This window comes from Idiotropiscis lumnitzeri, chromosome 1, assembly GCF_059441095.1.
Source record: "Idiotropiscis lumnitzeri isolate Australia: NSW breed Sydney's pygmy pipehorse chromosome 1, RoL_Ilum_1.0, whole genome shotgun sequence".
Lineage (NCBI taxonomy): Eukaryota > Metazoa > Chordata > Actinopteri > Syngnathiformes > Syngnathidae > Idiotropiscis > Idiotropiscis lumnitzeri.
The window spans coordinates 4,194,928-4,207,596 of record NC_142391.1 but is presented as its reverse complement, the minus strand read 5'-3'; the positions used below and the strand labels follow the sequence as shown (position 1 = coordinate 4,207,596).

The 12,669-nt window shown below is 42.9% G+C and overlaps 1 protein-coding gene across 4 annotated transcripts in view; it reads left to right on the top strand.

Moving 5' to 3' along the window:
• The first annotated feature begins 9,007 nt into the window (after positions 1 to 9,007).
• Positions 9,008 to 12,669, top strand: part of LOC148342840 (single-stranded DNA-binding protein 3) — a 35,400-nt gene continuing 31,738 nt past the window's right edge. For 2 of the 4 annotated variants that reach the window (XM_088311539.1, XM_088311548.1), the window contains exon 1: positions 9,008 to 9,354. In XM_088311539.1, the coding sequence (XP_088167665.1) occupies positions 9,299 to 9,354 (56 nt within the window). In that variant the 5' untranslated portion in view covers positions 9,008 to 9,298. The remainder of the gene's footprint in view (positions 9,355 to 12,669) is intronic. The other 2 variants (XM_088311530.1, XM_088311558.1) reach the window with 2 other exon arrangements.

Here is a 12,669-nt window from a genome sequence, read left to right as displayed (position 1 = left end):
GACTAAGAGGCAGGGAGGAAAAAGACAGGACTGGAGGGAGACAAAAAAAAAAGAGGGACCGGAGTGCAAAAAGCCAGGATGGAGAGTGACACGAGGGAGAAAGGAAGGAGTGAAGAGAGACTGGGTGCGCGGATAGAAATAGGACTGCAGCAGGACGGGTAGGAGATGGACAGGAAGGAATGAAACAGAAAAGAGAGACAGGAGTGTAGAGAGATGGGGGGGGGGGGTGCACAGGAATGCAGAAAAATGGGAGAGTCGAGAGACAAGGCGGAGAAAGACACAAATGCAGAGAGACAGAAAAATGAGAGACAGGAGTGCAGAGAGCCAGGTTGGGAGAGAGGAAGGAGTTGGACGTGATGGGAAGAAACAGGAATGAGAGACAGAAAACAGAGGAACAAGAGTGTAGAGAGACAGGAAGAAGAGGAACAGGATTGCAGATACACAGGAGTGTAGAGAGAGAGGAAGAAGAGGAACAGGATTGCAGAGAGACAGGAGTGTAGAGAGACCAGAAGAAGAGGAACAGGATTGCAGAGAGACAGGAAGAAAAGGAACAGGATTGCAGAGAGACAGGAAGAAGAGGAACAGGAGTGCTGAGAGACAGGAGTGTAGAGAGACAGAAAGAAGAGGAACAGGATTGCAGAGAGACAGGAGTGTAGAGAGACCAGAAGAAGAGGAACAGGATTGCAGAGAGACAGGAAGAAAAGGAACAGGATTGCAGAGAGACAGGAAGAAGAGGAACAGGATTGCAGAGACACAGGAGTGTAGAGAGAGAGGAAGAAGAGGAACATGAGTGCTGAGAGACAGGAGTGTAGAGAGACAAAAAGAAGAGGAACAGGATTGCAGAGAGACAGGAGTTTAGAGAGACGAGAAGAAGAGGAAAAGGATTGCAGAGACACAGAAGTGTAGAGAGACGGGAAGAAGAGGAACAGGAGTGCTGAGAGACAGGAGTGTCGAAAGGTGGGAAGAAGAGGAACAGGATTGTTGGATTGCAAAGAGACAGGAGTGTAGAGAGACAAGAAGAAAAGGAACAGGATTGCAGAGACGTGAGCGACCAGAGACAGGAATGAGAAAGACAGGACAACTGGAAGACAGAAAGGAGAGACAGGATGGAGAAATACAGAAATGACAGAGAGCAATGCCAAGAAAGTACGACAACTCCTGACAAAGGCAGACAGGCCGATTAACGGATGAATTGCGTATCGTCTTAGTCTTTCTGTCTTCTTCCAAGTAGCAGCAGGTCAAATGAAAACTGGAGAAGAACAACAAACTTCTTGTCATCTACTTAGATTCAACTAACGATGCGCGCAAACACACTACTCACGGACATGCGTATATTCTTATATTCTTGACAAAAAATCCAATACTACAGCATCTTACTCACCGAGGATAGAGTTAGCACGTGATATCCCGGAGACCCGCTGAGTGATTCTGGTCATCAGGTCAATAAAGTTGAAGAATTCTGGGGCAGAAACACCCCCCCACCTAATTCCGCTTTTCATAGGGAAACATTTGGAATTTCCTACGGCTGCCGATAATTGCGGTACAGTTGCTTCAAGCGTACTGTGATTTTGTTTGGGAGGCCAACGGTTCAGATCAACGAATGAGATGCATAGGTGCCGGTCTTTGCGGAATTCTGGGTGATGAGTGTAGGGTGGTCTTGTTGCCGGTACTGCTCTGGTGAGTAAGATGCAGATTGATGGATCAAGGCTTTATGGTTTCTTTCGATGCATTGTTGACCTCATTTTTTTAAAAGGCCAGTCCTGAGATACCCTGACAGTGATTCCACTGAACCAGTTTGAGATGGAACAGTTTTATGATGCGATGGTTGCCAGGTCTTGCAGGCGTGCGAGGGGGCATGAGTTGGTCTGCCTTGAGCTTCAGTCACAGGTCGGTCTTCTGCAGATTTGGTCTGTGCTTCCAAGTTTGTCTCCTCTGAAGACACTGCAGTTTGTGATCGTGGCTCGAGGATATGTTCAATGGTTTTTCTAATCATACCAGGTTCAGACCTGATGAGAGAACCAGAAATTTGCATTGCAGAGCTTAGTAGCTCTGCAAGGGTTGATTATCATTGGTGTTGTAGTCCAATAAGAGCGGAGAAGGCTCCATAGTGTCCAACACCCGCAACCTCAAACTAGAGGTCGACCAACACAAAGTCACGCGGCCCCGATAGAGACCACTGTGGCGCCCTTGACATATAATCAGCTGAGCCAAAACCCCCGCTCTCCTTTATGGCTCAGGGACCTGAACACTCAACAACATCCCGGCAGCCAGACGCAACTTGGCCTGCACGATATGCGGTTTGAACATCGCGATTGCGATGTACGCATGTGCAATAGTCACATCGTAGGACGTGCACGTATTTCTCTGAAGTGGCCATCGCAGAGCTGTATAATAAAGAAAGCAAAGTCTTCCCAAAATTGCTATTTGAGTCATCTGGTGAAAATATTTCTAGTTTTAATATCGCAATGTACATTGCAGCCTTCACAAAAATCGCAATGTCATTTTTTTCCAATATCGTGCAGACCTAGACGCAACCATTTCAATTCTCTCAGGAGGATTGTTGGTATTTTTTGCAAATCACTAACCAGGCTCTGGCAAATAAAACCCATCATCTCGACTTGTGGAAAGCGATGAGTTCTAACTTGCCTACCTGTAGACGAAACAACGCAAGTCCGCCTGGACTTCAACCAGCAGAAAGCTTGCAGGAGGCAACCCAGAAGTGCTCCTGCAACTGCTGACTGGATGTTGTTGCCCAAGTTTTGCTCCTCTCTCACAAAAAGACTTGGATGGAGAAATCTTGGTTACCATGGTTACCATGGTTGCTTCTATGATGTCAGTCATTCAGTCAGTACGGCATCTAACTGAGTCACTTTCAGTAAAAAATGGTTTCCGGTGGCCAAGACAACACACCAAAAGAAGCGGCACAATAATTTGGATCGCAGTGTTAAATGATGAAGCAGAAGATTTTTTTTTTTTTATTTGGTTGTTAATACACTGTTTTTATGAAGTACAATGGCTCATCGTTAATTTCGAAAAATAAACACTTTAAGCATTTTTCTTGATTTTTCTGTCGCAATCACTTGAAATTTGGATGCCACTCTTGAATTATTTTTTCATTTATTTATTTTTTATAGAATAGAGGGTGCGACGCGATTTCCGAGAGCTCTTTTGAGAAGTCAATGAGCTTTAATGGAGATATTCCAACAAGACGGCTGATTGGCAGGCAAAAAATGGAGACGTTCAATTACACATGAATGGATGGAAAGCTTATGAGAGGCGTCTGTGAGTGATGAAAAATACAGGTTTGGTGTGATTGCGCTTCAACCTGTGTGTGTGTGTGTGCGTGTGCACGTCGGCGCACGCTCCCCTTTGCTTCGTTAGGGTAATTACAGCTTTGCCGTGTAAATAAGGGGGCGAGACACTCCCATCCCCTTTGGCCGCCCCAATTAACCTAACTCTCCTTGGAATGTAAGTGGCGAAAAAAAATCTGCATCCAGATCATATATGCATGTGATTTTCATGAATACCTTTTTGCACGTTGCATGGTCTCACAGCCGTGCAGCAAGCGCTGAAGTATAAACTGGTAGTGTACAAGCGTGGTCCAACGCCTGTTCAGCAATGGTTAGAAATGGTGGTACGCACAAGACCAGCCGTGGGCAAACTACGGCCCGGGGGCCACATGTGGCCCGTTAAACGTTTTAATCCGGCCCGCCGAACTTGAAAAAAATGAAATGAATAAACCTTGTTCATATTTTATTTTCTAAATTCTGTGTTTTTTCAAAGACATATATATTGTTGTATTGCTTTTGTTCACTTTCCTTTACAATTAAATGTATTTTTTTTCTCCGATGAGGTGAGGTTACCAAAACACTCCCTCTGTCAAATTTTGGAACCCATTGTGGCCCGCCAATCAAAAAGTTTACCCACCCCTGCACAAGACTGTAGCTAACTCGGCATGGTCTCACAGCCGTGCAGCAGGTGCTGAAGTTTACATTAGGACGAATAATCAACCCAATCTTGGGTAAAAGTAACCCAATCTGATGAAATACCCACAGCTACCCAACTAATGGGTGAAGAAAACATCCCGTCATTTATTTTATTTTATTTTTTCTCAGTGTGCGTGGTCTCACAGCCATGCAGCAAGCGGTAATCTTCTATGGTCACATACACACACGCGGGTGGAGTTGAAACCAAAGTCTCACAGGATTTGCTGAGAATGGTTTCGGTGGACTTTTGAAACATATTTTACCGGGAGAATTTTTGGTTGCACTCCAAATAGTCTCACTTTTGGGCCGTGTGTGCGCATATTCGCCTGCAGAAACATGCACACGCAAGCTTTGTAACCAGGTGATATTTGTATGCATGAGGCATCATCTGAGGCTTAACTGGCTGCTGGAGCCGCGGTGAGCAGCATCTATCATCTCAGGCCCCGCTGATGAATGTCTGTCCTGAGTGGCTTTGTGGCTGAGGGGAGGAAGAGGAGGCGGGCAGGATGAAGATGGCAGAGGATGGGAGAACGCTTCAGTGCGGTGAAAGTGGCGGGTGGGGTTGCGGGAGGCGGGGTGAAGTTGAGTAAAACAAGAAAGTAAGAAGAGTGCAAAAAGACAAGAAATATGTGTGTGTGTGAATGGGGGTGAAATATCAAGAGGAAGAAGAGCAAGAGATACAGTAGAAGGCGAGGGGGAAAGTGGGTCAGAGGAGAGGAAGATGATGTGGAAGAGAAGTAAGAAGATGGAGAGATGGTACCGGAGGGAGAGGCCAGGGAGGAGGAGGAGGAAGAATTGGGATGAGCGTCACTATGCATGCTCACAGCCAGAGCGTTCCAAATTAAGCGTGGTTAATGGAATTGTTTGCATAGAGCCAACATCCACACGAGAGTTAGTTTGCATTGGAATACCTGGATGGGAAATAGATGCAAATTTTAGTGTTTATTTATATGTATTTAATTACTATTATTTATTTATTTATTTATTTAATTTATTTATTTATGTATTTATTTTTTTATCTATTATTTATTTATTTATTTATTTATTATTATTATTATTATTAGTTGTAGTAATATTCGTAGTAGTGGTAGTAGAACAGTGTACTAATTTTAATCTCTAAAGAGATTTGTTCCTTTAATTATGTTCTAGCTGATATAACTGAAACGAAGTGGAAATGACTCGAGCTAAAAAAAAACTATTCTATGGCAATTTATAATTGTAAGTAAACTAAAAAGTTTTTTATGCGAGGAAACAGTACTTGAATTGATACATTGGCACATTTTTATTTTAAAATAACTTTTTTTTTTGTTCCAAAATTAACTTACATAATTACAGCGTTTCAAATTTGATTTGTCCGAGCATTTTTTTTACATTGAAACATTTTCCTGTTTTGTACCGAAAATTAAATGATCCTTTGAATAATTGTGATTTCAGTTATAATCAAAATAAACCTGGTTTATATTTTTCATACAATCGAAAAGCCCGATCTCTACCATTATTGAGCCAATTATATGAAAATGACTCATACACGTAAACACTTGACAACAAATGCCATACCAAACAGTATAGTTAACCACAAAACTACTAAAATAACTCAAAATAAAATTGAAAAAAAAAACATTTTTTTTCAATCAATGGGGTACATGAGCTTTCAGGGTTTCTTTTAAAAGTATTTATCTCGATACTGCTGTAAATACGTACAGAACATGGAAGGTCAGTTGTTTTGAATCGTAGTTTCCTTTTTTTTTTCATTATACTTGGTGACCTTTTATTTTTTTTTTCCATCTTACACTTGCCAAATACTCAAAATAGATAAAAAATTTAAACTAAGAATAAAACTAATAAAATTAAAGGTTTAAAAAAACAATGACCTTGCTATAAAAATTAATTAAAACTAACTGAATTTCAAAAATAAAAATAATTTTTTATTTTTAAAATTAATCCAAAGATTTGATAACCCTGACACCAATTGAAATATTGGCTGTTTAATTCAAATCAATTCACATGGAATTGGTCTCAGCAGCATGAGGAAAAAAATAAACAACTTGAGCTAAAAGACCAAAATGGGATTTGATTTAGTTGCCCCGAAACAAATTTGAAAGTTGTACTGTTAACATCTCCACCAAATATTAAGTTACTAATACAGATGTGCAAACAACTGCATCAGACAAGGACACGTGTTGAAATCACATGCTGCGCAGCGAGTTGGAAAAGTTGGACGGACAGGGAAGGACTGATGGCGACCGACAAGCTTATCGGCCGCTACGTGTTTGATAACACTGAGGAAGCAGACCAGGAAGCTCAAGTGAGGACCCGAGTCACACCCCGGGATCAATACAGGAAAGGGGCATTGATAGAATCTGTGGTCAGGGGCCTAAAACGATACACGCTCACGTCACTTTCTCATCCTCGATGGGAAGTCGTCAAAGTTGAATTGGTCCGCGCATGAAAATAATGAACTCAGGATGTGGTCTCAAACTTGCAAACTTGAGCTACACTCTTGAGAACTGTTGGGTTATAAGTAACCCAGGTTGGTTGAAATAACTAACCCAGCGCTAGTTGCCAAAGGGACTGACACAATTCTCGGTTATTTACACCCAGCGCATTGCGTTGAGGATTTGACCCAATGTGTTGGGTCAAGATTTTAATCCAGGAATGGGTAACATACTGATGAGTTAAATCTGCAAAGAAATGTGTTGCCAGGTTATCAGTATCGCTGTGATTGGAAAAATAAATACATAAAATACCTAATTGTATTATCAACATTTTCTGATCAAGTCACTCTCGTGATAGGTAAGGCATAGAGTTTTTACACTAGTTGCTAATGGCTGGGAATAGGCATATGGCATAAACACTCTAAAAAGTGTTGGGTCACACTGAAAAATAACCCAAATTGGGTCAACTTTTTGGGTCCTTTTTTTTTTTTTAACCGCAAAGTCGGGTGACATGGATAAGCCACAAAACAACCCAATTTTGGAGGTGATTCAGTTATTTTTGACCCAACTGTCTTTAGCGTAAAGGATGTTATTACCGTTCATCCTGACGAGGATTTATAACCCAATACCCAAAGTTCTGTTACCCACTGAACCGCCACCAACAATTTCTCAAAGTCCACAGCCAGTCCAAATCCAATCTTCAACTCAATTAACTAACCCAAACTTCAGCTAAAGTAACCCAATCTTTTTTAAATCTACCCAACGAGTGGGTTAGGAAAACAACCCAGCATTATTTAGGTGTGTGTGGTCTCACAACAAGATGCAACAAGAGCTTAAGATAGTATGCGCTAAGGTTGTATTAATTTTAGATTCATTTTCCGTTAGGGCTGCACGGTGGTAGACTGGTTAACACGTACGACTCCCAGTGCAGAGGTCATGGTTTTGGAGTTTGCATGTTCTTCCCGTGCCTAGGTGGGTTTTCACCGGGTACTCTGGCTTCCTCCCACATTCCAGAAGCATGCGTGATAGGTTAATAAATTGTCCCGAGGTATGGTTGTTTGTCTATGTGAAAATTACACGTAAGCGAATGGTTGTGCTGTTGCTTTACCTCGTATTGAGACCTATTTTTCACGCAAATGCTAAAGGTGGTACTCACATGGGCTTATTTCTGTGGACCTTTCAAGACTCATCTAATTGCGAATCGTGTCATTGTTGCATTTCTCTAGCAGATTATTCAAATCTGTTTTCATTGTCGGTTTTATTACTGCACCGACTTGTCAGAAGATGTTCGTCGTCACACACGAATGAAAATAAAGGTCTACTGCACGCACACACACACGCGCGCGCACGCACATCCATCCATGCATGCGCGTGCACACAAACACACACGCAGTCAGCTGTGCCCTTCCCACAGCTCGTAGCATGAAAACAGAACACATTGCCTGTCCCCTGCTTCACACGCACGCACACACATGCACACACGAACCAGGCAGCTCAACCTAGGCACACTCTTAAAGAGACAGGACGCACACGCAACTTCCTCATGGCAGCACCATACCTGGACAAAACTTTCATTCATTATGTTCGAAAATAATGATTGGTTTATATATACCATGAGATTAAAAAAAAAAAATAAAAACACAAGTGGATGTTTCGTACAGCACATGATAAAGCTTAACTGACTTTGCATGGTCTCACAGCCATACAGCAAAAATAAATACATCCACAGACGTATGTTTGAATGGCCTCTCACTAGGCCCCTCGCGGCTGAAGCCGAAAGGCAGCCATCTTACGTTGCCACCGTCACTGACAAGTTCCGTATTCTGTTGTCGGTTTCGTATTGACCATTCAGAGTATATTAGTTCAGTATCGTGAATTGTGACTCACAGATCTTAGGTCTACATTTCGCAGTGAATTTTGTCCCGATGGGCTTTGATTCCATTTCATTGTTGGTGCAATCAGACCTCATAAGAGAAACATTTACTGGTGAATAATTCTCCCTGTTCCATCGCTACAAAAGAATGCCATAAACTGTGGCATTTTTTTTTCGGTAGAGACAGAAAAGATTGTGAAAACACAGCGAAGAATTAAATGTATTCAAGTTAGTCTGGTTAAGCGAGTGGCAACGTAAAATGGCTGCCACTGCCTTTATTAGTCCATTACACCTAACAAACTAAACGACCTGAGGTAAGATTTGAATCCATGTGAACAAGTGCCAACCACTGGCCTACCATGCTGCCCCATTAAAAATGAGAAAAAAAATCAACTTTGCATAGTAGCCCAATTTTAGAGAACAGGAAAGAAATTGACATGGTAAATTACCAAAGCACTTGTGTTGTGTAATAACAGCAACACTATCGTGGAGTAAAGCCAACTTGAACTTGAGCTGAGGGGGGGGAATTAGACACTGCGACTTTAAGAAGCCCCCACCCTTCACACAACAGAGGGGGCGTGAGCAAAATCCTGGAACAGCGATTGAAAAAAAAAAAAGGGAAAAAAAAGCAGCAAGCTCCACCACCGGTGAACGGTTTCAAGTCGCCCATCCTGCCTGGACTGAAACCCTGCCTGATTTGTGGGCAATGTTGGGGATGTAAAAAAAAAAACGGAGAGAGAGCGAGCGAGAGATAGAGAGAGAGAGAGAGCTAATGCGAGCAAGCAAGCGAGCGAGAGAGAGAGAGAGAGCAGTAGAGAGAGAGAAAGAGCAATAGAGAGAGAGAGAGAGAGCAGTAGAGAGAGAGAGAGGCGAGATAGAGAGAGAGGAGAGACAACACTAACCGGGTAGCTATGGAGATAGTAGCTTTCCCTGCTCGCTTTCTTTGACAGGTGTCGAGGAGTGGCATAAAATCCCCCAAAAGTGTAAGCCGAACAGCCTGCAAGATGTACGGCAAGGGCAAGGGAGCCGTGGTCCCCTCTGATAGCCAAGCGAGAGAAAAGTAAGTCAGTTATCACTACTTGCGTGTGCGTGTTGGGGGGGGGGGCGTTGTTAGCTTAGCTGTGGCTAAACTTGCTAACTTGGCTAACTACTGTCATTCCTATATTAAAGTGTGCCTATTTATTTGCCATTTTAGCCCGGTTCAGCTAAACCGTAACAACCGCTCCCCCGTCTCTCCAAAGTTGAGCTTGAAAAGTGTACCCACGATTCTCATGTGCCCCCCCCCCCCCGTACGTGCTAACTAAGGCGGCGGTGAGTGAGGGAGGTGAACAATGCCTTGTAAGCAACCCGGGTTGAGAGGCTTTGTTCCCCCCCCACCACCACCACCGGTAAAAATAGATAAACAGCTGTTTGCTGGTGTTTCTTTGATCCAGACCTTCTCCGGCTCGCAGGGCCACATCGTAGCCGGGCATGGTTGCACGCTGGTCGGATGCTGTTCAGCCAGCCCCCGCCGTTTGTTCGCCAGCCTAAAAAACTTTGTATTTCACCATCAAAACTGTCTGGAAGTGTCGTTTTTGGTGGTGCCGAACGAAGCCGGAGTGTTTAAGTAGGACATCGGCGCGGGGACTGGTGCGCTCGCGTGGGTACGAACGATCACAGCTGCCGGTCTCTTTGTCTGGAGTCGATTGCTCGATGGGGTCTGGTGCTCTTCCAACCTGTGCGCTGAAATGCATTGGCTTTAAAAGTTGAAGCATGGTGCATCGTTATCTTTTGCCATCACCGGCTTGTCATGCACCCACTCAGACAGGCTGCCTTAGGTCGACAATCGGGACTTTCTGAGCAAAATATCCTGTTGTCTTTGGAAACACTCGTTCTTATTCAGAGTGTTAACTGTTTAAGTCGCATTATTACTTGCCTTATCAGTACAACCCAAAATGTTGAGCTGCTAAAAATCAATCAATACTGTGAAGTAGTGCAGCCTTGCTAAAAGATCTCCTAACTTTGAGCTATTTTCTTTTCATGCTGGCATTTGAGGTAATATACCCAAGATCATAACTAACTCAACATAGTCTAACTGCCATGTTCCGAGTGCGAAAGTTTTAGGTGGCATAAACATAACGTGCAGCAAGTGTGAAACTTTAAAGTGGTACAAACAAGACCTTCAATCTGCCAGCATGGTCTCACAGCCAAGCAGCAAGTGCAAACGCTGAAGGTGGCATGAATGAGACCGTCATTGTGTCAGCGTTGTCTCACAGCCGTGCAACGAGTGCAACAGCTTAAGGTGGCACCAATAAGACAGTCTCTAACGCTGCACGCTATCACAGCCATGCAGCAAAGTGCGAAAGCTTAAGGTGGCATCAACGAGAACTTCTTTAACTCAGCATGGTCTCGCAGCCGTGCAGCAAGTGCGGAAGCTTAAGGTGTTGCCAATTAGACAGTCTGCATGGTCTCACAGCTGTGCAGCAAGCATGAAAGTTTAAGGTGGTATGACTGAAACCGTCTCAAACTGTGTGTGGTGTTACAACCGTGCAACATGCAAAACCTTAAGGTGATACCAATTAGACAGTCTGGAGCTCTGCATGGTCTCACAGTGTTCAGCAAGTGCTCCAGCTTTATCTCGTTTTGAGAGATTTTTTTTTATCATGGGGAAGCTTAAGATGAGATGCAAAAAAAAAACCAATTAGCTCAACATGGTCTCACAGCTGTGCGGCAGGTGCATTCGAAATAAGAATAGTATCAAATAGCACACCTCAGTCGCTATGTCTTGAAGTTTCATGTTAAAAATGTGAAAGTGATTAAAGGCATATTTTTACTAATTTGACCAAGTTTTTTGAGGTATCTCTGTATTGGCGCGCTGTCGAAAGCCACTTCCATCTCCCGCTTTGCCGTCCCTCTTTTGCCGCTCACGCTCTTACTCCCCGTGTTGAATTATTGACACGGACCCGAGCAGGTTCTCTCAGGCGAATGGAGCGAGATACGGCGGGGCGGCCTCATCCATGTTTAAAGAAGGCGGCCGCTATTGTCAAGACGCTGCGCGCTAGGTGTGGCGTCACACGGTAGCGTCGGGAAGATTTTGCACTTTTACGGGAGCTAACGCTAACTACATCTTCACTCACTTCTTCTTGCCAGAGGACTATAAAAAAGGAGCCTCCTTTGTATAGATTTTCTTGAGACTGTTTGACATCAAAATCAACCATATGACATAATTTAAAACATTTCAAACTCAAGATTTTTTTTTAGACCGATTCTGATGTTTGACCGAAAAATAATCCAATAACCGATTAATTACACAAGTAGTTTAGTTTTGCTCAATTAAGGTTTAGAAAAACAAATAATTGTATTATTGATGAATTTATGTTTTGATTTAGGCTATAAATGTGTGCAGCGTTTTTGCAACATAATGAGTGAAGTGGCTGCCAAAACATTATTTATGTCAGTTAAATGAAAACTCAAACATGTAAAACGCTCTGCATAAATTTATACTATGTATAAAGTTTTCTAAACATTGCAAAATAGCTGCAATGTTACATTTTTCTTTATCTATGTTTTAATTTGAAACAAAAAGAAAAAGTGCAAAGTGTCGCCAGTGGTCAGCAGTATCTCTTATAAGTTCAAATAAAATGTTGAAGAAATATTTCCCTGAGGTTAACACTGATCGTTTATCGACCATCAAATTATTATTTTTATTTCATTTTTTTTTTAAGTCCGATAGTCGTCTAAATGCCAACGCTGATAATCGGGCGGGCCGATACTTGCCCCGGTCAATAATAATCTATCCCTATCTCGTATACCTTCACCTTACACTTTAACTTCTTTCCTCTGACGAAGCTTCCATGAACTTGAATAATGCAACAGGGAAGGTACACACGAACATGCATCCACGCAAGCTGTAAAAATTTCATGGAAGGATTCTTATCCACCATGTAAACATGAATGAAATGCTCCGTTTTTTTGTACCTTTGCCGTAATTTAAAGGGGATGAATGTGTGCACAGGTAAGCACTCATTGTGTATGTGTGTGTGTGTGGGTGTGTGGGGGTGCCGGTGTGTGTGTGTGTGTGTGTGTGGCCCAAAATGGTAGTGACCTGCAAGTGACAGTGTCTTACACTCGACACCAGCGGTCACTCGCAGCTTTGTGACCTACAAATTGCTAGGAGCTCTAAGGAAAGTGGTCAGATTCCTGTGGCCGTGTGTTCAAGTGTGTGTGTGTGTCGGTGTGTCCGGGCGTGTGTGAGAGGTTATCAACAGTACAGCAATCTTGGGCTTTTTTTTCCCCCATTACTAATTTGTCGCAGAATCACAAAAGTGGTGCCCTGAAATAAGTTCTTGACCTCACTCTGAACTTAACTTACTCTCATGTCGAATCATCTTTCCCA